Raw genomic sequence first — 24,752 nt, 5'->3', positions numbered from 1 at the left:
TGTTTTCCCAGAGGGACAGTCTTGGCATAACTTTCCATCCCACAAAGCACACCAGCCAGAAGTAGCAGTGGAAGGCAGTGCATTCTGTGGCATGGGGAAGTGGAGAAAAGAGAGGGATCCCATCTGGGTTGTTCTATCACTCAGTACACTGGGGTCGAAGGAAGAAAACCTTCCCTCCAGTCCTGCCCACAAATAGTGGCAGTGTGACTTCAGCCTGGAACCATAGTCTGTCTTTCATTGATCTTCTTCCCAAAATGAAAAATGCAGGATGCCACGATTTGCTTCTCTGTTATGTCTACTAAACCTTTATCCACACTGCACTTTGTAAAGAACCTAGTAAAGCATTCATCACAATTGTTTGAAAGTCTCTCAACCCACTGGAATTTTGGAGATAAAAATCATGTCTATTTTAAAAACCTGGGTTTCTTTTTAATTTTGGAAATATTTTTATCCCAAACATAGATTGACATATTGGCATTCTTAAAATTGAATGAATACATGAACAAATGGATCAATGAATGAGGCAGCCAATCATTAAATTAGAGGATTCCTACTTTGAGGATGAGATGAGACAGCACATGTGATAGAGTGGTGAGAACCTCTAAACCAGTTGTATTCTCTGGGTACCTGGGAGGCTCCATCGGTGGAGCATGTGCCTCTTGATCTCAGGGTCGTGAGTTCGAGCCCCATGTTGGAGCAGAGTTTACTCGAATAAAAACATAATAAATAAATAAATAAATAAATAGATAGATAAATAAACAAACAAACAAATAAAAATAGTACTCTTTTTGTTCCATTGCAGCAGTTTCCAAATACTACATTCTGGGTGTGGCTGTGTTGGGAGCCCTCAAAAGCTAAAGTGCAGATGCCTGGACATGCCTTCTAAAGATTGTGAGTCAGTAGGTCTGGGGTGGGACTCAGGAGTCAGTCAGTATGGATTTTGTTTTTGTTTTTGTTTTTGTGTTTTAGAGAGTGTGTGAGTGTGAGGCGGGGCAGGAGAGGGACAGAGAGAGAGAGAGAGAGAGAGAGAGAATCTTAAGCAGGTTCCACACCCAGACCGGAGCCTGACCAGGCCTCGATCTCATGACCCTGAGATCACAACTTGAGCCCAAATCATGAGTGGGATGGATGCTTAACCAACAGAGCCACTCAGGCGCCCCAGTCAGTGTGAACAAAGATTCTCCAAGAACCATTGTAGCTTGCATGGGGTCAGGGTGGGAACTCCGGTGTGCCATTTCACCTGGCCTTAAGTCTACCCTGCCTCACTCTGAGAACCAAAGGTGATGGCATTGGCACAGGTCTGGTGGGAAGCATGGGGAGGGCAAAGCTCTCCAGTCCTGCTTGGAGGGCTTGGGGAAGCCCTTCCAACAATTGGCTGTCTCAAACTCTTCCTTAGGTTGTTACAGGGAGGTTGTCACGAATACCAAGGTGCTGTGGGCAAGCTAACTTTCTTTGGGACAGTGCAATATTCCTAAAAAAAAAAAAAAATCTCTGTTGACCTCCGTGTGTATTTCACTTTGCCTTCTTCCTCTTCTTTGTCTTCCTTGGTTTTCCAAATGGCTGAAGAACACTCCTCTTATTCAGTCATGGGCCATAAGCACCAGGGGTGGAATTTCTTAAAGCCCTCTGCTCACATCCCTGTGAAAACTTTCTGTGGATGAGAAGCCCAGTTGTGGCAGTACAACAGAAGGGGAGGCTGGTGAGCAGATTGCCTGACTTCCACTCAGTTTCTTCTGTTGCTTATTTGGGAAACCCAGTAGCTTATTTGGGAAACAATTGTGATGAATGCTTTACTAGGTTCTTTACAAAATGCAGTGCGGATAAAGGTTTAGTTTCTCTGGATTCACACCCAGTAATCTCAGTTACCAAGGGCTCTGGAAGCTTGCTCCAAATATAAATTAAGGCAAGAACAATGAGGTAGATGCTCATCTCTTATGAGAACAATTTCTAACTCTTTTTTAAGTCTTTCCAATCCAGGAAGTTCCTGAACACATTAGCATCTTGAAAGAGTTGCTGTGTTCATTGACTTTAGAAGATTATTGGTTTAGGCTGGAGAGGAATTGGTGATACACCAAGTTGATGTGCTGTGGTTAAAAGGAGGGACTCAGATATTCTGGGATCAAGCCCAGCCTCCAGCCCTTGCTAGCTGTGTGATTAGGACAAATCAGTTAAATTCTCCTTGCCTCTATTTCCTCTGATCCATACAAAGGTGATAATGAAACCTCCCTCACAAATTGTTTAGTGATGACTGAATAAGATAACAGGTGCCAGAAACGGAAAAATGCTGGGCGTGTAGGAAGCCTTCAAATGTTGGCAGTATTGTTATTTACTTAGTGAACCAATTTTTTCTTAAGAGTTTATTTATTTTTTTAGTGAGAGTAGACAGAGGGGCGGAGGAAGAGGAAGAGAGAGAACCTCAAGCAGACTCCACACTGAGCATGGAGCCCAACGTGGGGCCCAATCTCACAACCCTGAGATCACTACCTGAGCTGAAATCAAGAGGTGGATGCTTAACCGAGTGAGCCACCTACCCGCCCCAGTGAACAAAATTTGAGCAACTCTGAAGCGCGATTTTATTTTTTTATAAAGATTTTATTTATTTATTCACGAGATACACAGAGAGAGGGGCAGAGACACAGGCAGAGGGAGAAGCAGGCTCCATGCAGGGAGCTGGATACAGGACTTGATCCCAGGATCCCAGGATCACGACCTGAGCCAAAGGCAGACGCTCAACCACTGAGTCACCCAGGTGTCCCCAAAGTGCCATTTTAAAATAAAAAGACAAATTATAGTACATGTACTCACATGAGAAGACTCTAAATATACAACCAAATTAAAAATGCAACTTGAAGTTCTGCAAATTTTTTTTAAAATTTTTATTTATTTATGATAGTCACAGAGAGAGAGAGAGAGGCAGAGACATAGGCAGGAGGAGAAGCAGGCTCCATGCACCGGGAGCCCGACGTGGGATTTGATCCCGGGTCTCCAGGATCGCGCCCTGGGCCAAAGGCAGGCGCCAAACCGCTGTGCCACCCAGGGATCCCAAATTTTTAAACTATATAGTTTATGAACATATAGTTATATGTATGCATGTATATGTGTGTGTGTGTTCAAGCATAGAAATACATTTGAAAAAAATTCACTAGCAAGTTAGTATCAGTGAAGAGACGGCTCGGCTCTTTGAAGGGAGAAATTCTAAAGGGTAAAGGTGATGCACAAATACAAGATAGTTTTTGCTAATAAGATGTTAGGATAGCTCCCAGCTGTAATATCATTTCTTATTATTATGAGTCTAATATGCTGTTTGTTGGATTACAAACATTCATTCATGAATTCTATAAACATTTATGCAACACCACTGCACACCAGGCCCTCCTAGGTGGTGGGAACAATATCTAAGACCTGACCTCCGCTTTGGGAAGCTTTCAGTGTAGTAGGATTATAGAGATCACCAAAAATAAAATGTCAGCAGCACCAAAACTGTCACAGCTGCAGCAATATGATCATCTTAGATCATCTAAGATGATCATATTGATGTGATGGAAACATTAGCCTAAACTTATGGAATGTTCACTGATGTCCAGGCATGCCTGGATTTTGTTGTGATTGTGATCTATGATTGTTACCATTATTATATTTTTATGTTTTCCTATTTATTTGGAGGGGGTGCAAAGGGAGAGAGAATCTTAAGCAGACTCTGTTGAGCATGGAGCTCCACAAAGGGCGGGATCTCACCACCCTGAGATCCCAACCTGAGCTGAAACTAAGAGTTGGACAGTTAAGCAAATGCCACCATCCAGATGCCCCTCTGTGCTATTCTTTATCGCCAAACTAGACTGCTGCAGAATTAGAGAATGAGTGACCACAAACCTGTTATGAATGCTAGAAGTGTTATTTCTATGCTCTACAATCCAGCCTACCAGGGATTTTCCATCAGATGCCTTTCAAAAATCCAGCTCAGGAAATGCATGTTCCATTGTTTCCAGGTGTCTTCTTCCCTTAATAATATATAAACTAATGTTACTAGTACCTTAATAACACTGATTTGTCAGCCTATTTAAGTCCTCTTTATTGCATGTTTTTTTTTTCTTTTAATAACCTGCCTTGAAGAAGTTTAAGCTGAAACCACTGCTCAGCTTCCAAGATGTTGCCACCCAAACTGCATGCGCTTTTCTGCCTCTGCAGCTGCCTCACACTGGTTCATCCTATTGACTGGCAAGACCTAAATCCTGTTGCCCATATTAGATCATCAGGTAAGAGGTCTATTTGTTCCAGGGCTTGAGCAACTGACCTGTTGCCAGACTCAATGTGGCCTCAGAGCAGTTGCATGTGTGGACTTCTAAACAAGTTTTACTATAAAGAGGCTCATGGAGACCTTCTGTTCTCCTGGGGTAGGGGAGAGGGCCTCACTTTCTCCTCATTCCAAATGAAACTGAAGAAGCTCCTGTCTTCTTCAATATCACGACTGCAGGACAGAACCAAGATGAGGCATTTTCAGACCAACTGGAAGCTCAGCTCTGCAACCACTGTGGAGAACTTCCTCAGCACCTCCTCTTCTCTCCCTCACTGCCCTAACCTGCTCCCACTCAGGTGCAGCGACACAACTCCCTTGGAGTCCCCTGAGAGGCAACCACAAAGCCTGCTCCCACGAAGGGGAAGGAGAGGCAGTTGTCTTGCTCAACAGGTGTCAGTCCTGGTTAGTACTGGGAGGTGATGTGAGAAAAAGGCATTTAGAGTCTTGAGGGCCAGAGGGAAACCATGTTTTCTGTGTTATCACAGGGAGAGGTAGGGACAAGCTAAGAGCTCCAGTTGAGACTGGACATGCATCTCTTGCTCTTTCTTAGCCTGTGGTGGGAGGGAAGGAGAGGAGAGGAGGTTTAGTCAAGCCCGAAGAGGTGGCCAGAGTGAGGCAGCCATCTTTAGACAAGTACATCTGCCATCACTAAGAAGGACCTTTACTGCAAAGAGATTGCTTCTGGAGATTTGTGAATGCTGGCCAATCCCAGAGCATTGTGATGCATGCTCTTCTCTATCCAGCCTCCCCTGAGGTGAGCCATGGAGGTGGCTTCTGAATGGTGCCATACTGCCTATAGCAACACACTTGGTCACCCTGGATCTAGCTGTTCAGGTTTGATGGGTGACTCCTTATTGTAACATTTACAAAAGAACTTTCATAACGCCGTGCTTTTGTATTGTCCTTCTTCATAGTTATGGAAGTAAAGGCATCAGTAGGAAAGAGTAGGTGTCATATCTACATTTGTATAGGAAATGGCATACTGTCTCACAGGTGCATTCACTCAACAACATTTATCAGGAAACTGAGTCACTGGTGACACACAGGTGACCATGACAGTAAGCTTGTGGACAAGCTTCAGGAGTGTCCAGCCTATTTAAATTAATTTTAACTAGGAATTAGAACAAGTAACATCTTACAGCATGAGCAGATTATCAGCTAGGAGACATTTACATCATGTGCTTTTTATTGGTCCAGGGTGAGAATTTCAAAATATGTTTTGTATCCCCTTCATATTTGAAAATCATTGGAAAGCTGGCATTGGACTGGCAGAAACTTGAGGAAAGAGACACTGCTTTATTCATCTTGGTAATTGCAACCTTGAGCCCAGTGCTCCATTCTCAATGCTCAAAAATGAATGCAAAAATAATTTGTAAAGTATTCAAAATCATTTATTAACTAAAGGATTAAAGAGATGGTTGTTTATATTCTTCTAACCAAATGGATATATAGATAACATGGTTATGCAGGTAAAGTATGGGCTAGAGATATCCTTTCTGTTAAGGGATGATGTAAAGCTGTATAAGAAAACGACATGTTCCTGACAGGTGTATAATCCATCTCAAAACCTGGGAATGAATATCAGGAATACTTGACAAATGCACACCACTGGAAATGCATAACAAGATTCATAGCACTCAACAGGTTTTAATGCTCCTATTAAACTAAAGTTGAAGAAAAATTAGACATGACATGTATAAGTTCTGAACCACAAATTGTATTATCCAGAGGATGGCCATACAACTTGACAAGCCTTCTCCTGCCTCATCCTTCACGAGGAGCCTGACAGATGGTTAGAGAACAGGAAATCCAGACCATGACTGGAATAGCTGTAGGCTGATGAAACTTTCCTGTAGCCACCGTGGCACTGAACAGCCGCAGGGCTCTGTAGACCTACACCCCAACCTGGGTCAACTCCAGGCTTCCCAGGGGGTCAAGTGTTTTGGAATAGACCAGCTCTGTAGCCTCACCTTGACCTATGGTTCCTGAAGCTGAGCGAGGAGGCTTTGCGGTAAGGCAGGTTATAGAGAACCAGGGTATGCCCAGGTCATTGAGAAAGGTTCCTAGAGCCTATGTGGAATAGAGATCTCCCAAGAGAAACCTTCTCGGAATCCTCCCATGGCTCTAAAACTGAACTCCTAATTCCAGAGGTAGTACCTCCTAGGCAGCTGTGAGTTCCTTGGGGCTCCTCATCAAACTCTATGAGCCAGAGTCCTCCCCCTCAACCCTTGAATTGTCACATCATGGTGGAAGTGGGTGGTAGTGCAGCAGAGCATTGGTTGTCCTCACAGAGGCATAACCCATCATCCTCTGGGCTTGACCTCTCCCTATTACACCGTGGAGCATGGCTTGGTAGGCAATCTCTTAAATGGAGAAGGAAATGCCTTTTGTAATTCTAAATAGGACTGAAAGTGTTAGCTTTACAGTGAAGTTGGGGTTTTTTTGTTTTTATTTTTATTTTTTTAAAGATTTTATTTATTCATGAGAGACACAGAAAGAAAGAGGCAGAGACAGAAGCAGGCTCCATGCAGGGAGCCCAATGTGGGACTTGATCCTGGGTCTCCAGGATCACACCCTGGGCTGAAGGCAAGGGTTCCACCGCTGAGCCACCCGGGCGTCCCATTGTTTTTGTTTTTATTTTTAAAAGACTTTATTTACTTATTCATGAGAGTCACAAAGAGTGAGAGAGAGAGGCAGAAACACAGGCAGAAGGAGAAGCAGGTTCCATGCAGGGAGCCCGATATGGGACTCGATCCCTGGTCTCCTGGATCAGGCCCTGGGCTAAAGGTGGCGCTAAACCGTTGAGCCAACCGGGCTGCCCTTGTTTTTGTTTTTAAATGTCTGAGGAAACACCTTGGATTTTGAATCTGAGTCTATTTTAGATCTGCTAAAACTACTCTAAGGGCTTAAATTCGGGTAGCCAGAGTTAACTAACTCTAGGTAAGGGACACATGATATCAGTTGTCTGCTGATTATGTGTTGTGTTCTGTGCTAGGCACTTGACTTACATTATCACTTCAGTCTTAGACATCTGTCTTGAAGGCTGGTCAAGTGCTTTTTGCCCCACCTCCCAAATGAGGATAAGAGAGGGGAATAAATTGCCTAGGCCAGAGCATCATAGCATCAGAGGCACAGCTGGATTCCAAAGTGGGATCACCTGGCTCTAATACCCCAGATCCATTTATATCCTGCCTTTCTTGGAATTGCCTCCCACCTTTGGACTATGAATTGCTGGCCTGTACGTCAAACCAAGTGGTCTGGTACCTTAGCCCAGGGCTTTTTAAACTTTAATAGACACAGCTTTTCAGAGTCAGTAGAAATGGGATAAGACTAAAGACCCTGCATGTCCAAGCTCTCAGGTGATGCCAGTGATGCTGATCCATGGACCAACTTTGGCAAGCCTTATGTATTGAAAGGCTCATCACTGGCAGGTGCTTAACACATTAGTCACCAACGTGAAAGGTGAACTTCTTGTAACTCAAAATCTTTCTGGATGATGCCCTATAATATCGATTTAAGTTCCATACCTAACATAGCTCCAAGTGTCTTCGTGGCAGAGGCAGAATGTGATAGAAAGCTTGAAGGAGTCTGTCTGGCAGAGAAATCGACTCTCAGAGTCCAATAGAAGAAAACAAGTAGGTGAGCTGAATCAAGAGAAGTGAAAATCTGAAATACAGTGATATTTGGGTTCACCATCTCACAAGTAAATATGGACTTGATTGGGGTTTAGAAAGGAGGAGAACAGGTAAAACTGCAAGTATGTTGAAGAATTTTAGCACCAAAAAGGGAGAAACAATTTCAAGAGTGGGTGGGTAAAAGTGTTTGATGCAAATGAGACCCCAGTGGGATAAAAAGCTTAGCTCAGCTCACTTTCACAAATGTTTATGGAGCACCAACTATGTGCCAACATTAAGATCCGAGGATACAAAGACATGTGTATAGCTTTTACGAAATAGCCTAGTGTGGGGGACAGAGTATGCAAATATATAATTTAAATATATATGATAAGAATGATAAAAATATATACAGGGAGTTGATTTAATACTGAGGATGAAATTATTAAGTCTGGGGAATGAGGGAAGTCTTCAGAGAAGACCCGGCATCTGATTAGGATGTTAAAGGTTGAATAGAAGTTGGCCATTGGGATTTCAAACACAGGAAATAGAATTTATAAAGGTGCAAAGGCGTCAAACAACTCAGTGTGCAGCTCAGGTGTGCTGGAGCACATGGGAGGCAGATGACTTAAAAGAAAAAAATAGAAGAGTACAAGGCAATGGACCTTCAGATCACAAAGAGTCTTTCTTGCAGTGCCCAGGAAGTTGGTATTTAACTTGTGCACTTATGGAGTCTATACATTTTAACCCTGGAACACTGAAGGATAGGCCACCTTTGTGCCTCAAGTAGCAATGGAAGTAGTGCAGGAAGGCATGTGTAGATTTAATACCACCTACAAACTGCCTTCCAAAAAGATTCCAATATATTCATTCCCCCTTTGAAAATACCCTCTTGGTGATAAGTAGCACTGAAAAAAATTTAAGAAGTACCTGGTAAAATTTGTGATTCAAATCACTCTAAGAGTTGTGTGAAAAATGCATCTGAAGGGGTCAAGATCAAATAGATCTTGATAAATCTAGGACAGAAGATGAATATTGCAGCTAGGGGAGATGACACCTGTCTGGTCAAGAGACTGTGAATGTATAATAGCTAAGCTAGGGGATCAGGCTATCCTGGAGAGAGAATTCTAAGCTAAAGACAAATGTTAGAAATTGAGACCTAGTTGGATGTAGGGGATTAATGAGAAGGAGGTAGGAAGATGATTCTGGATTTCTGGATACACAAGATAGGGAATGCTGGAGTTGCAGGGCTGTGTGGTGGGAGGATAAGGAGGGAGAGTTGGGAGATGGCCATTCAGTCTTATTTTGGACCATTGGCCTGTTGTTCCTAGTGGGACAGCAGGTGGAGGCACCTAACAGGAAGTTGTAAGACCAAATCTGAAATATGAGATAAGGTCTGTGTTTGAGAACAACAGATTGGGCAAGTAGTCTTTTTTTTTTTTTTAAGATTTTATTTATTTATTCGTGAGAGACACACAGGGAGAGAGAGACAGAGACACAGGCAGGGGGAGAAGCAGGCTCCATGCAGGGAGCCCGACGTGGGACTTGATCCCGGGACTCCAGGATCACACCCTGGGCCGAAGGCAGGCGCCAAACCGCTGCGCCACCCAGGGATCCCCGGGCAAGTAGTCTTCAACATGATCTGGATCAGAGTAGAAGCTAAAGGCAAGGCTGCAGGTATTAGGAGGTGATAGTCGTATCTCAGGAGAAGGGCTGTGTCCACCTCTGTGTTTATTCCCACATAATAGTTTGGCTACATCAGACACTCCGTAATCATGTGTGTGTTTGACTAGTTAAAGAAATGAAGGAGGCCAGAAACTAAGGGGTATAACTTGATTCCCTTGGAATTTCCTTTTGCATAATAAAGTCTGAGGTGTAATGAATGACAGTGAGACAATATTTACCTTTTTTTCAGCATGGGCCAATAAAATACAAGCTCTGATGGCTGCTGCAAGTATTAGGCAAAGTAGAATTCCCAAAGGAAATGGATCTTATTCTGTCGGTTGTACAGATTTGATGTTTGATTATACTAATAAGGTAAGGCTTTGATTAATACCACTTATCTTTATATCCTAATAGTGACTCTTACTGTTGCCCACTGGTAGGTTTTGAAACTTGCTCTTGCTCTCCCCCGACAATGACTCATTTTGCCATTTGCCTTGTTCCATGGGAAGCATTTTGCTAGTTAAATCATTCTTCAATGTGTTGTTGTCGTCTGATTAATTTATCTATAAACTCTATTTTCCCCTTCTTTAATGGTTGAAACCAGCTTGCTCATCCTTTCTTTCCACTCAGAAAGTATATTGCTTTATTTTGCTTCTCTTTCTTCTGTATTCAGTCACCGCAGCAGCTTAAAAAGTTTTCTCTGGACCTCTCTGTGAACAACAGAGGTATTTGGGTCTCAACTAATCAAATATGCAAAGTGGCTATTGGAACATAGTGGAGAAGCAACGTTATTAAGAGTACATTAATTTCTTTCCTCTACAGGGCACCTTTTTGCGTTTGTATTATCCATCCCAAGAGGATGACCACTCTGAAACACTTTGGATCCCAAACAAAGAATATTTTTTTGGTCTTAGTAAATATCTTGGAACACACTGGCTTATGGGCAAAATATTGAGCTTCTTTTTTGGTAAGATTTCCATTGGTCCTGCCTCTTCGGTGCTAGAATATAAGAAAACCTTGAAAACAGCAAAGGTTTCAGGCAAAGATCAAAGTAGATTTCTTGAGACCAAACTTTTCTTAAAATGACAAATTATTTCTTAAAAGCCCAGGTAACTATCAGAGAATCAGGTGTTCTCATTTTGTTTGTTCTGCATATGTTGGGGTAGATGGAGAGAGTGAAAGTGTCGGAATTTACAATTAATCTGTCTATGACTGGTCCTTAATTTTTCTGCTTTACATACTGTGGGGGAGCAGTAATCTGGTGAGTAAGTAGCAGGCTGGCTGAGGTGCTCACTGCTCTGTGTGCTCTGTAGGAAAGTGAAAGCTAACTTCTCACCCATAATAAAACGGGGAGACTCTACTCTCATTTCCATTGTCCACCCCCAAGGAACTAGCTTCTCTCACCAAGACAATCTGCCATGCATTCATCACTTAATTTGTCTACATCACACTAACATAGACAGTTCCTTCCTTCTCTGTTTGATCAGACACCTCTGTTGGGCCAGTGTTAACTCGGTCTTCAAATTTCCTTCTCAAACCTGCCTACAACTTTGGGCATTCATTTTAAAGGTCTCCCTGGAGTTTTCTTTAAAAAACCACTCTATAACAGAAATGATGGAAATATAACTACACTTCTTTATGGTGCTGATTAAATTATAAATCACTTCCATGGCAGTCATCACATCCAATCTTCATGACTGCATCTCTGTTTTATAAATAAGAAAAAGGAAACCAAGTAACTGAGAATGGTAATGACATTAGCGATGGAGAGGTGAAGGAAGAGAAGACGATATCTTCCGTGTTCTGGGACCCTTACCGTGTCACGAGATGAGTGTTATGCATATACTCCCTACTTAGATAACATTCTCACAAAAGCCCTCTAAAATATCATCTGCTTTGTTTTATAGAAAGAGGAAACTGAAACTCAGAGAGTTCTTGTAACTTGTTCAGGGTCAGTAGTAAGTGGCAGAGCGGCATCCAAGACACCATCTGTGTGTTGATGAATCAGTGGTCTGTTTCTCTTGATCATAACTAAATGAGAATGAAAGGAGTCCCTGATTTGAAGATTCTGGTTCTCAGTGTGATGTTCCTGAGGTTTAATTCAGTTTCAGAATATTCCCTTGGAAGTTTTGCCAACACCTGGGATTGGTACTAAGGAATAGCCTTCCTGGATACACCTGAAGTAGGAAAGTGTTTCACCTTAATCTCAGAGCTGGCCGTGAGAACTGATAATTAATGATTTTATGGTCTTGGGGGAAACTGCATGCTTCAGGTCCTTGGTTTGTAGGTAGCCAGTAGCAGACTTTTTAATGAATTTCCTATTAGCGCATAAAAACATAGATATCAATTCCATGGTCAGGATTTACACTAAGTAGATGTAAGTTAAATTAACCAGCAACATTGGAGACATAGAAAACACTAATTATTGTCTCTCGTTGTTGTCTAGGTTCAGTGACAACTCCTGCGAACTGGAATTCCCCTCTGAGGACTGGTGAAAAATATCCACTGATTGTTTTTTCTCATGGTCTTGGAGCATTCCGGTAATGTTTAAGAGGCTAAACAATTTTAACTCCTAAGGATCAATGACCAAATGCCTTTATACCCCCCTAAAAAAGAAGAGCAGATTTTGGACTATCCATCATTATGGCCACTGTGTTGGAGGAATTGCGGTTCCTCGAATGTTGGCTGTGATCTATTGATCGGTCCAGCCCTATCTGGTCAAGTAGTCTGTGCCTTCCTTCCAGCTCATAGGGACTAGCCTCATTTTAAGAAGAGAAGGGTTTGCATTTTTGACTGTCACCCTTCTATATTATAATACATTCTCAAAACCATCCCCTGGGTTAGTTTAGGTCTTCTGAGAAATTGACACCAAGACTGGATTAGCCATAAAAGACATTTTTGAGTAAAACAGGCTAGACATGTGGGAATGAGACAGGGACTGGAGAGATTGGGTACGAAGAGTCTCAGATTACAGGACACTTCAGGGAGAGACGCAACCAGGCCAAAAGAGGTGGTGTTTGACCAGAAGTTTCTTTTTTTTTTTTTAAGTTTTTATTTATTTATGATAGTCACAGAGAGAGAGAGAGAGAGGCAGAGACATAGGCAGAGGGAGAAGCAGGCTCCATGCACCTGGAGCCCGACATGGGATTCGATCCCGGGTCTCCAGGATCGCGCCCTGGGCCAAAGGCAGGCGCTAAACCGCTGCGCCACCCAGGGATCCCTGACCAGAAGTTTCTTATCAAAAGAGTCCTACATCTCACTAGAATGGGCCTACATTAGTACCTATGCTGTGGACCAGTTACTGGGTGTAGTCCACGGGATGCTTAGCTGGTGGTGGTGGATCTACAGGGGCAGGGGCTGGATGGGATCTTTAGTCAATTATGCTCTCTGTGGCATGATCTCGGAGTGACACATTTTCATGACCTCCACACCCTCTCCTCTCCCATCTTCTCTTACCCTTCTTTACCCTTACCCTCGCCTACCCTTCTTTCTACCTTCCTACCTCAGAGGATTAAAAGACTTTTGGAAATAGATGGCTTTTAGTTGGCAAGAAATTGGGTAACATAAGAAATTATCTTCAGGCAGCACCTGGGTAGCTCAGTGGGTTAAGTGTCCAACTCTTGATTTCGGCTCAGGTCATGATCTCAGGGTTGTGAGACTGAGTCCTGTAGGAGGCTCTGCACTCAGCGGGGAGTCTGCTTAAAAATTCTCTTTCTCTCACTCACCCTCTGCCCCCTCCCCCTGCTCATGCTCTCCCTCTTTCCCTCTCTCTTTCTCTCTCAATCAATCAACCAATAAGATCTTCAGGACCTTAATTGTGGTTTAGCTAGGTATTTGATTTCTACTTGACCAGTGGTTGGCAAGTTAGAATCTGAGGACCAAATCCTGCCAGCTGCCTGTTTCTATAAATAAGGCTTTATTGAAACACAGCCACATTCACTCCACCTTTCCCATTGTCTATGGGTACTTTTGTGCTAGGACAGCAGAGTTGCGCAGCTGTGACAGCTGCTGTATTGCCTGCTAAGCTGGAAGTATTTACAGTCTGTCCTTCTACAGAGATGTGCTGATCCTTGTCTGAGTAGGTTGTGCATCTTCAACAGTAGAAGGCAGAGTTCCTACTACCCTTTGGTTCTATATTGCCATTTTCTATGAATACATGGTATGAGAATACATGATACCCTTTGGTTCTCTATTGCCATTTCCTATTGAATACGTGATATGATTGAATACATTGTGCAGAATGAAGAATGGAAAGGGGGTATGAATGTAGTTGCTTAGCACGTGATTCATGTGTCCAATCATTTAAGTAACAGTTGGCATGTGTTCAGTCTTTGCTCTGTTTTTAGACATAGTTATAAGCACTGAAAATGATGAACTTACTTGCTCCTTCCAGTAGTCCCACCAGGTACCGTATTGTTACAGAGGAAAGATCAGTGACTTCTCCAAGGCAGACAACTAATCAGTGGTGGATTCAAATGTAGTGGTCAGACTGCAGGTCCCATTCTCCTAAGCACCACACTGCACTGCCTTCCTACATATGCTGTCTTATTCAAACCTTACAGCTGTTCTAAAGCAAAGGCATCGTTAGTCTCGTTTTAGAGGTGCAAAGATTCAGCAATGTAATAATCTAAAGTCATATAGCTGATATGTAGTAGGGCCAAGATTAAAGCTCAGAACTCTCAAAGGTGATATTTAGAATCACTACATCAGGGTGTCTCAACCTTGGGACCACCAACATTTTGCAGGAAACCATTCCTTATCATGGATGGTGGTCCTGTGTGCTGTAGGATGTTTGGCAGCATCCCTCTGTCTACCAATTAGATGCCAGTAGCACCCTCTGCCCAGTCATGATAATGAAGATACCTCTAGACATTGTCACATATTCCCCTGAGAGGCAGAGCTGCCCCTTCAAGAAACACAGCTATCTAGTTTTCCCCCAGGCACTACAACACGGGTATAATGGCCTTCCTCTTTCCAGGTTCATTAGTGAACACCCCCACTCCCTAAGCATGGCTGGTACTCAATGCTTTCCTGTTTTGTTTTGAAGGACAATTTATTCTGCTATTGGCATTGATCTAGCATCACATGGGTTCATCGTTGCTGCTATAGAACACAGGTATGTCATCTGGGTTCTAACTTTCAAAAAGATTTATAAAAAACATCGATGAAATTGTCATCTGTGGTTAAATGATGAGGGGGAATAAAAGAGACTGAGTTAAATGGCCAAGAGTTAAAAACCAGCTAACATTTCTGGTGTTTATTGTGTGCCATGTTCATACATCATCATTTAATCTTCGGAAGAACCCTTTGAAATGGTTACTGTTATCACTGTCTTAAGGAGAAGAGAAATAGAGCTGGAAAAGGGCAAGTAATTTGCCCCAAACCCCACGGTGAGGAAGTGGCACCACTGGGAAGTGGTTCCAGGCGTGAGTTTCCAATGGGGCCTCCTAGAATTGTGAAGATAGAGTGGGTGGACTTGACCCACAGCAATGACTTCTTCTTAGAACTCCTTGGGGGCCTCTTTGATTTTAAAACAAATGTAGAATGGAAGAAGACAGGGAAGTCAGACCAGTGTGAACTTGGGGGTGGGGATGAGGAATACTGGAGGAGATGAAGAAGAGGAAGAGTGAGTGTAAGTTATTGACTCTGTATTGTAGAGATGGATCCGCCTCTGCGACTTACTATTTCAAGGACCAGTCTGCTGCAGAAATAGGGAACAAATCTTGGTCTTATCTTCAAGAACTAAAACCAGGGGATGAGGAGATACATGTTCGAAATGAGCAGGTATGTTGCAGCAGGAGGAGAGGAGATGGGGTGACTAAAAAGCATGTGCAAAATGATGACACTTGCCAATTTAATTTACATGCTGTAAGGTGTGCTCCTAGCTCTTCTACTTCCCATAGCCCAAAGACCTGTCAGAAGACTCTTGGAGTGACACACTTCCCTTAATGAAAAGTCTGGACCATAGTAAAAACAAGGACAAACATAAAAATCCTGGGAGAAGACAGTACATCTTCAGAAATCTTTTGCATTAGAACCTCCCACTTTAGAATCTCAGAAGTGCTAGAAAGGAAATTCACAAATACCCTCCTTTCCTATGTTTGAATCCTGGTGTCATCATTTCATGGTGGGGTGATCTTGGACAAATTACTCTGTTTTGCCTCTATGCTTTATCTGTTACAAAATAATGAATAATAAAAGTATATTTCTCACAGGGGTGTCTGGAAGATTGAGATAAAGCACACTGGCTTTCACCTCTGTGCCATGTTTTACAGTGGGTATTTTATATGTCCTTGCATTTAATCCCACCCACATTTCACTGAGGTAGGCTTTGTTACACAATAAATGGAAGCTCAGAGAGGTTAAGTACATCATCTGAGGTCACACAGCAGATAAGCAATGAGCTTAGGATTTGAACTAAGCTATAACTACCTGCAAAGCTGGAGCCTGTGTCGTTACATTGAGTTGTTTTCCAGTCACTAATCACTTAGACATTTCCAGTTTATTTTTTTTTATTTTTTTTTCTTTATTTATGATAGTCACAGAGAGAGAGAGAAAGAGAGAGAGAGGCAGAGACACAGGCAGAGGGAGAAGCAAGCTCCATGCACTGGGAGCCCGACGTGGGATTCGATCCCGGGTCTCCAGGATCGCGCCCTGGGCCAAAGGCAGGTGCCAAACCGCTGCGCCACCCAGGGATCCCTAGACATTTCCAGTTTAGAAGCACTCAACCATTTTTCCCACATGCAACTCCTACACAAACTCCAAAATAAGTGTCACTGCTTTTTATGTTGCCATTTCTTTTTTCTGATCATCATTTTAGGTACAGAAAAGGGCAAAGGAGTGCTCCCAAGCTCTCGACTTGATTCTGGACATTGATGGTGGAACGCCAATTAAGAATGTACTACACTTAGAGTTTGATGTGGAACAACTGAAGGTGAGCTTAAGAAAAAGCCATTTCCCGGGCACCTGGGTGGCTCAGTCATTTGAGTGGCTGAGTGGTTGAGTGTCTGCCTTTGGCTCAGGTCATGATCCTAGGGTCTTAGGATCGAGCCCCACATTGGGCTCTTTGCTCAGCAGGGAGCCTACTTCTCTCTCTACCCGCTACTCGTGCTTTCTCAAATAAATAAATAAAATCTTTTAAAAAAAGAAAAGAAAAGAAAAAGCCATTTCCCTTGTCCTGCAGTTCTTTATCATTTCCATATCATCTGCTTTTCTGCTGTAATGTGAGGTTACAACATGACAAAGGGCTGCAAATTTTTTTTAAAAAAAAAGTCTATGTGAAGTGTTCCAGCAATGAGGAGTGCATTAGATTGCACCAGATATGGAATTGCCAACAGCCAGCTTTGAGCTACACAAATACCAATTTCTCTGGTTCAACACAATACCTCCAGTGGAAGTATTGTAATTTCTTGGACGGCCCTTGCATATTTTTGAGCTTGATTCTGAAATGGTGGTCAGAGGTTTTAAACAGAATATTCAGACGGGGTGGAAGACTAGCAAAGCAGACAGCATGAACAAAGACCCAAAGTTGTGTGTGGAGGATGGAGTACAGAGGACAGATGGGACAAGACATATTTCAGTTTGGGCAGAAGATGATGGTCTGTTCTCCTAACACAGTGAAAAGTTTGTTGTCCCTTGACCAGCCACTCCCTCTCCGGTCTCCATGCTTTCGTACACGTTGTCCCCTTGGCCTGACACATTCTCCTCCCTGAGTCTTGCTTAATCTTCAACTCGAATCAGGCTTCACCTCTTCCAAGAAGCTTTCTCGGACCCCACTGCCACCCCTGGACTGGTGAGCTGTCTATCACATGTGCTCCTTGGCACCATCCTGTTATATTTGCATCATGCATCTGTATCTCTTTCATCACTGGTGGGCTGGGAGCTCATTGAAAATGAATGACGGTGCCTGGCACAGAGCAGGTGCTCAATAGATACTCACGGAATGAACACACTAATTAAACATGGAGTGAGGAGAGGCTGAGGTCCGCAATGATGTTGGTGTTTCAAGTGTGAGTGTCTACAAAGATCATTAAGTTCACTTCTTAACTACAAATGCTCAACATGTGTATTTGTGTGCATATATATATATATGTATGTACATACATATGTGGTGTGTATGTGTGTAATTATATGTGTGCATATGTATGTGTGTGTGAGTTCATGTGAGTGTATGTGTGTATGTATTTTGTTTACAAGAAATCAAGGTACTTCCCGGACATGCCCGTGAAATGAATAATAATTTTATAATTTAAAAAACCATTCTGTTCTAACCTATAAGAGAGTGATGAATATATATCGTGCTTTTTCCTATAGGACTCTATTGACAAGAATAAAATAGCAGTAATTGGACATTCTTTTGGTGGAGCCACAGTTCTTCAGGCTCTTAGTGAAGACCAGAGATTTAGGTAAGAGAAGGAGGCAAAGAGAGAAAACAGTGAGTTATTGGAAGAGGGCAACTGATAATCCATAGGAGATAGAATACTTATCAAATTCCTAATGAGGAAGGGATCCTTTAGGGTTTAGAAGTCTGTTCTTCTGTCTCCTTAAAGTACTCTATATGAATTTTCCCAGACAGAAGCCATCTACTTCTCTTGCTGTTAAAAGTTCTCCCCATTCCTATTTATTTTCCCCCAACATTCTTTTTTTTTAAAGATTTATTTATTCATGAGAGACACACAGAGAGATAGATAGAGAGGGAGAGAGAGAGAGGCAGAGACACAGGCAGAGGGAGAAGCAGGCTCCATGTGGGGAGCCCGACGTGGGACTCGATCCTGGGTCTCCAGGATCACACCCCGGGCTGAAGGCAGCACTAAACCTCTGAGCCACCCAGGCTGCCCACCCTCAGAATTCTTATCTGCTTAAGGGCTTAAGAGTTTCGCTTGGAAATTTATCTTTACATATATACTTTATCTATGACATGATGGTTGTGATATCAATAGTATATCTTATAGTATTTCTAGATTTCCCCAATATGCAAGGATTTTTTAATTAATTTTTTCCATCTTTAAGATGGATAGAGATCTTGGGGCTCCTGGGTGGCTCAGTCAGTTAAGTGTCTGACTCTCGGTTTCAGCTCAGGTCATGATCCCAGAGTCATGAGATCAAGTCTCAGGTTGGGCTCCACACTCAGCATGGAGTCTGCTTGAGATTCTTCCCCCTGCCCTGCTCCTCCCTCCACTGGTTTTCTCTCTCTCAAATAAATAAATAAAATCTTAATAATAATATAAAAAGATGGATGGAGGTCTTAAATTATAGTTGAGTGAGAGTCAGGACCAGAACCCAGTCTTGTAATTTGAAAAAATATTTTCTTTCTTGAACCACGGCAGTCACAGACTTGATGAGGTCACGAAGAGCCAACCATATAGAAAATAGGACCCTTTGTAAAACTTTAGCTCATAGATTTTTAAAATCAGTTTCCATAAGGCAATTCTTTTCTTTTGCCTATTTAGCATATAAAATGGAGTGTCCAAAAGGTCCAGGAACAGGATAAACTTACCTTTAAAAAGCAAGTTACATTTCCAAATGAATATACCCTACATGTTTCTCTTCAACCTCCAGACACTTTTCCAGGCAAAGTACCTCTCAATATTAAGTAACAGGTCCAACAATTACTCTGAAAAAGGCATCATAAATCCACTGTAGAGTGTCCTGAAAGTCTGGATACATAGGAGCAATAGTACATATATTGTATCTTTTCAGACACTCTACAGTGTTGAAGAAATTATTACTTGTTTAAGAATCTATTTTGGGGTGCCTGGGTGGCTCAGTGGTTGAGCATCTGCCTTTGGCTCAGGTCATGATCCTGGGGTCCTAGGATCGAGTCCCGCATTGGGCTCCCCACAGGAAGCCTGCTTCTCCCTGGGCCTATGCCTCTGCATCTCTCTGTGTCTCTCCTGAATAAATAAAATCTTTAGCAAAAAAAGAATTATTTTGAAAGCAATGTAACAAAAATGAATAAAACATTTCAAAGATACTGTATCTTTTTAAAGGTCACAATTCCTAAGTGTCTCTTATAGAAAATAATTATATAATTCTAAGTCTGCTACCTTATAAAGCTAATCATATCCTCTTCTCACACTGAAGTATAATACCAGTGAAATACCTGTAATAAACTAGGATAGTGTATGCTCATCAATCCTAACATCATTAGAAACTCTATACATCAGCCAGCATGTAACCAGCCTTCTTTTGTCATTGTCACCGAACTAGGTGCGGGATTGCCTTGGATGCATGGATGCTTCCACTGGATGATGCAATATATTCCAGAATCCCTCAGCCCCTCTTTTTTATTAACTCGGAACAGTTCCAATTTCCTGAGAATATCAAAAAAATGAAAAAATGCTACTCACCTGACAAAGAAAGAAAAATGATTACAATCAGGTAAGTATTAGTGATTTATTTCATCATCTGAAGCAGAAACTTGAAACTTGGATAAACATCAAAAAATACCATTTGGTAGGCATGATAGCATTGTTAAATTCATTGTCTAGACTTTGAACAAGGGAGAATATTGGATAATTTCAGGGCCTAAATGCATTTATACTTGTTCTTTTTTAAAAATACAGTTGTTTTGAGTAGTGTTAACATATGTCCTTCATATACTGATAATTAAAATTTGCATTAGGATGCATGCTATTTTTATGTAAACACAAGAGCAGGCTTATGCATTTGGGGGCTGGAGTAAGGAGAAGTATTCCATCATCAGGCTAGAGTAGGAACTCTGGAAAAAAGTCGGAGCATCTGTTGAGATCTGCAGTGTGTACCTTTTTAAAAGAATATGGATTTATAAATTCCCCAAAGCTAGCATGGGGTACCCTTGAGCATTAGTGATACGCTGATATCATGGATGTGAAAAAGAAACCCCAGTAGAAGTTTTGAACTCAACAATGTGGTGTTACAAGGCAGGGCTCATCCCTCTTCTGTTAGAAACCTGATTTATTTCAAAGAAGTAAAGAAGAGGTGGTAGGTAGGAAATATAAATTGTGAAGGCAGTCAACACTACAGGGCCAGAGACTAGAGTGTTTTCTACCTGATTCAGGAGAGGCTGCTTGGAAGACACGGGAGTAGAATCAGTCTTGAAAGATCAAGAAAGATAGTGAGGAGGGGCTGCTTGGAAGACTCGGGAGTAGAATCAGTCTTGAAAGATCAAGAAAGATAGTGAGGAGGGTCTGGGTAGTTTAGTTAAGGACCTCAGTTTAGTTTCGAGTTAAGGACTTCAATACTCATACATGCAAGTCTATTTAACTCTAAAACAGAAACAATGCAGAACACTTAGCCTCCCTCAACCCCGCTTCCTTACTAGGCTCTTACTTTACCTTTTTTTTTTTTTTTCCTTTCTCTGTGAGGAACCTGGAAAGAACAGCTCATATTCCACAGTTCATCCTTCCTTCCCTTTACACTTTGACTTCTGTGGGCTAGCTTCCCAGACCCCCACCAGCGTACTGAAACTGGCCCTACCAAGGACATAAAAGGTCAAGCAGCCTGTCTGTGTCTGGACCTTGCTCCCTGCATCCATTCAACCTTGTGGACTTTCCCTATTTCTTCCTCTCCAGGATCCCACAACCCTACTCTTTCCTGCTCCTCCCATTTAGACTGCTCCCCCTTTTTCTCCCCCACCATCTCCTCCTGAGGCCATTCCTCCACTGCTGGTAGTGTCTGGGTGTCTGCTTACAACTGTTTCCACCTTCTTTGTGCCTCTCACACTCATGTTGTGATTGGAAGCAGGCAAGATGGAGCAGGAGGCGAGGCAGGTGGCTCTGGTTTGAGTAGAGATAACTTAAAGAGTGGTGGGCAGCTTATAAGCAGCAGCGAAGTGAAGAGGAAGAGGTATACCAGGCAGGGCTGGAAAGATGTATTTTAACCTTGGAATCTCTTAGCTTGAGCCAGAGAAATCTGGGTAGAGATGTCTGGCCACACACTGGGAGAGTATAGAATTTGTGTCTTATACATGGAATCCTTAGAGTAGCTAAGACTATCAAGTGGGATGAGAATTGGTCTGAAGACAGAACCTTGAGGAAGGTCTGTATGTATATGAAGAGCCAGTGGAGAACAGAGTGGTTAGGGGGAAAAGGGAAGGTACACATACACAAGGGAAGAGAGGATCAAAGAAACAAAGGGGAATAAAATTCCAAGAAAGTACCAAATGTCTTAGAGGCAGTAGAAAATAAGCACTAAAAAAAAAAAAAAGCTACTCTACTTGACGTTAGGCTGTTGGTGGATTAATTTTTTTTAAAGACTTTATTTATTTATTTATTTATTCATGAGAGACTCAGAGAGAGAGGCAGAGACACAGGCAGAGGGAGAAGCAGGTTCCCTGTAAGGAGCCTGATGAGGCACTCGATTCCAGGACCCTGGGACCACAACCTGAGCTGAAGGCAGATGCTCAGCCACTGAGCCACCCAAGTGTCCCTGTCGGTGGCTTTAAAGAGCAGCATAAATGACACCTACAAGATACTTATAGTTTTGATAGTACATGGAAAGGGGCTTTTTCCTTAAATCAACTTAATCCAAGGCTTACAGACAGTGAGTTTTGACCAGCATCAAATAGATATGAAGTTAGTCCTGTTGGTAAGCAAATATAATAGACTTCTGGCTCTGAGTACACAGTCCCTGCAATATGTAACACATTGTATGAACTCAACAACAACAACAAAAAAGCTGGAATCATTTCTTCTAAAGCCAAGATACCAAGGAAGACTAGAATCTTTACGTAAGGGGGAAAGTGAATGTATATGCTGAGACCCCTGTATGCACAACCTGTGATCCACAAATACATCTAAAGAGATCAAATGTACAAGTTTTATTTCCCTAGTTTTCAGTAGAAGCCAGCCAGGCCAGTATCCTAACTGCACCCTAAACTACAAACGTAATTTTGTCAAACAATGTGATTTATAAATGTCTCATTTCTCTTTCAGGGGTTCAGTCCATCAGAACTTTGCTGATTTCACTTTTACAACTGGCAAAATAGTTGGATACATATTCACATTAAAAGGAGATATAGATTCAAACGTAGCAATTGATCTTTGCAACAAAGCTTCATTGGCCTTTTTACAAAAGCATTTAGGTAAGAAACTAAGAGTATTTCATGACATAAACCAGGTGATGCTTAGGACAGAACTGTCTTAATACAGTCCTATTTTAACTATCTGCGGTTGGTTTACAATGTAACGTAGCCGCAAATCAATTTGAAAACAAAAACTTGAGAGATGTACTTTTGCTGCTTTGTATGTTGTGTATATCAGAGACAGCGAGTCTACTTGTTAAAAGTAATAGTCTTTCTGTGCAGACTTGCAGACTCCTGTGCTGAGAGGTCCCGGCAGCGCCTAAGCCCATCTCTCTCTCTCTCTCTCTCTCTCTCTCTCTCTCTCTCTCTTTCTCTCTCTCTCTCTCAAATTTATTTAAATTCAATTTGCCAACATATAGTGTAACAGCCAGTGCTCATCCCATCAAGTGCCCATCTCTCATTGAGATGCAGCAGCCAGGAGCAGCTCCCAGGGAGCCAACCTGCCCCCCCCACCCCACCCCCGCCCTCCGTCATCCGTAATTTGTGGGGCTGTGCTGCCACCTGGCGGTACTGAACTGTTTCATGCTCTCAAAAAGTTTTACTAAGCTTATGGACATTTCTATTTTTCAGGACTGCAGAAAGATTTTGATCAGTGGGATTCTTTGATTGAAGGAAAAGACGAAAATCTTATGCCAGGGACCAACATTAATATCACCAACGAACATGACACTCTCCAGAACTCTCCAGAAGCAGAGAAATAGAATTTAGATTAAAAGCACTTTTTTAAAGATCTTGTTTAAAAACTGTCAAAAAATATGTGTGTATGACTTTTAATATATTTTCTCAAATAACTCATATTGGAAAATGTATACTATCCCATAAAAGTGATTGAAGCTTGGACTAGGAGGTTTTTTTCTTTAAAGAAACATTGGTGTCTATCGAAATCATGCCAGCCTAAATTTTAATTTTACTAAAATGACGCTGTGTCAAAATTAGTAACTACTTTTACATTCTTTAATGGACAAGTATAACAGGCACAAGGCTAATGAAAACGTGTTGCAATGACATAACAATCCCTAAAAATACAGATGTTCTTGCCTCTTTTTTCTATTATAATTGAGTTTTAGCAACATGTTATGCTAGGTAGAATTTGGAAGCACTTCCCTTTGACTTTTGGTCATGATAAGAAAAATTAGATCAAGCAAATGATAAAAGCATTGTTTTACCAAGGATTAGGGATACTGAACAATTTCACTATGGTAACTGAATGGGGAGTGACCAAGGGTAAAAATATTAAAGCCAAGGCAAAGGCAGCAGATTAGAATGGATTAAAGAGAGTTTATAATTTGTTTGCATTTACTTGATGGTTTATCTCATGGATTCATGAGTCAAGAAAGGTGCGTAGGACAGGCCAGGGATTCCAGTTATAACACGTTATTCACCCAAAGGCTGTGAGAAATAACCAAGGAAACATTCAGACTTTTAACTGGTTTATCTTTCCAATTTCATGTTCTTTAATTCTGTATGAGTATTGGGAGTGGAATAGCACAACAGAGGCATATATGTTGCTTTACTGAGCATTGCAGTTTATTGAGTTTCTTACAATTGGGAGGTTCAAGACGTCAGTGGAGGAAGTAACAGCAGGTGGGGTAGAAATTGCAAGAGAATTAGAATTTGAAATGGGAGCCTGAAGATGGGACCTCATTGCTGCAGTCTCATGATCAAACATGAATGGCTGAGGAGTCGCTTTTTATGGATGAACAAAGAACGTGGTTTCTTGAGCTGGGATCTACTCCTGGTGGAAGATGCTGTGAAGATTGTTGAAATGACCACAAAGGATTTAGAATAGGACACATTTAGTTGATAAGGCAGCAGCAGAGTGTGAGAGGACCCACTCCAATTGGAAAGACTTTCCAATTGGAAAGTTTCTGTGAGTAAAACACTGTCAAACGTCTTGCAAGAGACATTGTTCACAAAAGGAAGAGTCCATCTATGTGGCAAGCTTCATTGTTGTCTTATTTTTAAAAATTACCACAGCCACCCCAACCCTCAGCAGCTGCCACCCTGATCAGTCAGTGACCATCAACATGGAAGCAGGACCCTCTGCCAGCAAAAAAGATCACAACTCATTGAAAGCTCAGATGATGGTTAGCATTTTTAAGCAATAGTTTTTATT

General features: G+C 42.0%; 1 protein-coding gene across 4 annotated transcripts in view; it reads left to right on the top strand.

The window, feature by feature from the left end:
* PLA2G7 (phospholipase A2 group VII) overlaps positions 1-23,476 on the top strand; it is a 41,938-nt gene extending 18,462 nt beyond the window's left edge. Inside the window, exons 1-12 of one of the 4 annotated variants that reach the window (XM_055330223.1) lie at positions 840-891; positions 4,111-4,253; positions 9,824-9,945; positions 10,396-10,540; positions 12,020-12,113; positions 14,621-14,689; positions 15,231-15,357; positions 16,394-16,507; positions 17,887-17,978; positions 19,783-19,953; positions 22,488-22,636; positions 23,207-23,476. In XM_055330223.1, the coding sequence (XP_055186198.1) occupies positions 4,145-4,253; positions 9,824-9,945; positions 10,396-10,540; positions 12,020-12,113; positions 14,621-14,689; positions 15,231-15,357; positions 16,394-16,507; positions 17,887-17,978; positions 19,783-19,953; positions 22,488-22,636; positions 23,207-23,337 (1,323 nt within the window). In that variant the 5' untranslated portion in view covers positions 840-891; positions 4,111-4,144 and the 3' untranslated portion in view covers positions 23,338-23,476. Of the gene's footprint in view, positions 1-839; positions 892-4,110; positions 4,254-9,823; positions 9,946-10,395; positions 10,541-12,019; positions 12,114-14,620; positions 14,690-15,230; positions 15,358-16,393; positions 16,508-17,886; positions 17,979-19,782; positions 19,954-22,487; positions 22,637-23,206 lie in introns of those variants that run through there. The other 3 variants (XM_055330225.1, XM_055330224.1, XM_055330222.1) reach the window with 3 other exon arrangements.
* The last annotated feature ends 1,276 nt before the right edge of the window (positions 23,477-24,752 follow it).

This window comes from Nyctereutes procyonoides, unplaced genomic scaffold (assembly GCF_905146905.1).
Source record: "Nyctereutes procyonoides isolate TBG_1078 unplaced genomic scaffold, NYPRO_anot_genome, whole genome shotgun sequence".
NCBI lineage: Eukaryota > Metazoa > Chordata > Mammalia > Carnivora > Canidae > Nyctereutes > Nyctereutes procyonoides.
Note: the sequence above shows the minus strand (reverse complement) of the source record. Positions and strands in the feature narration are given on the sequence as shown.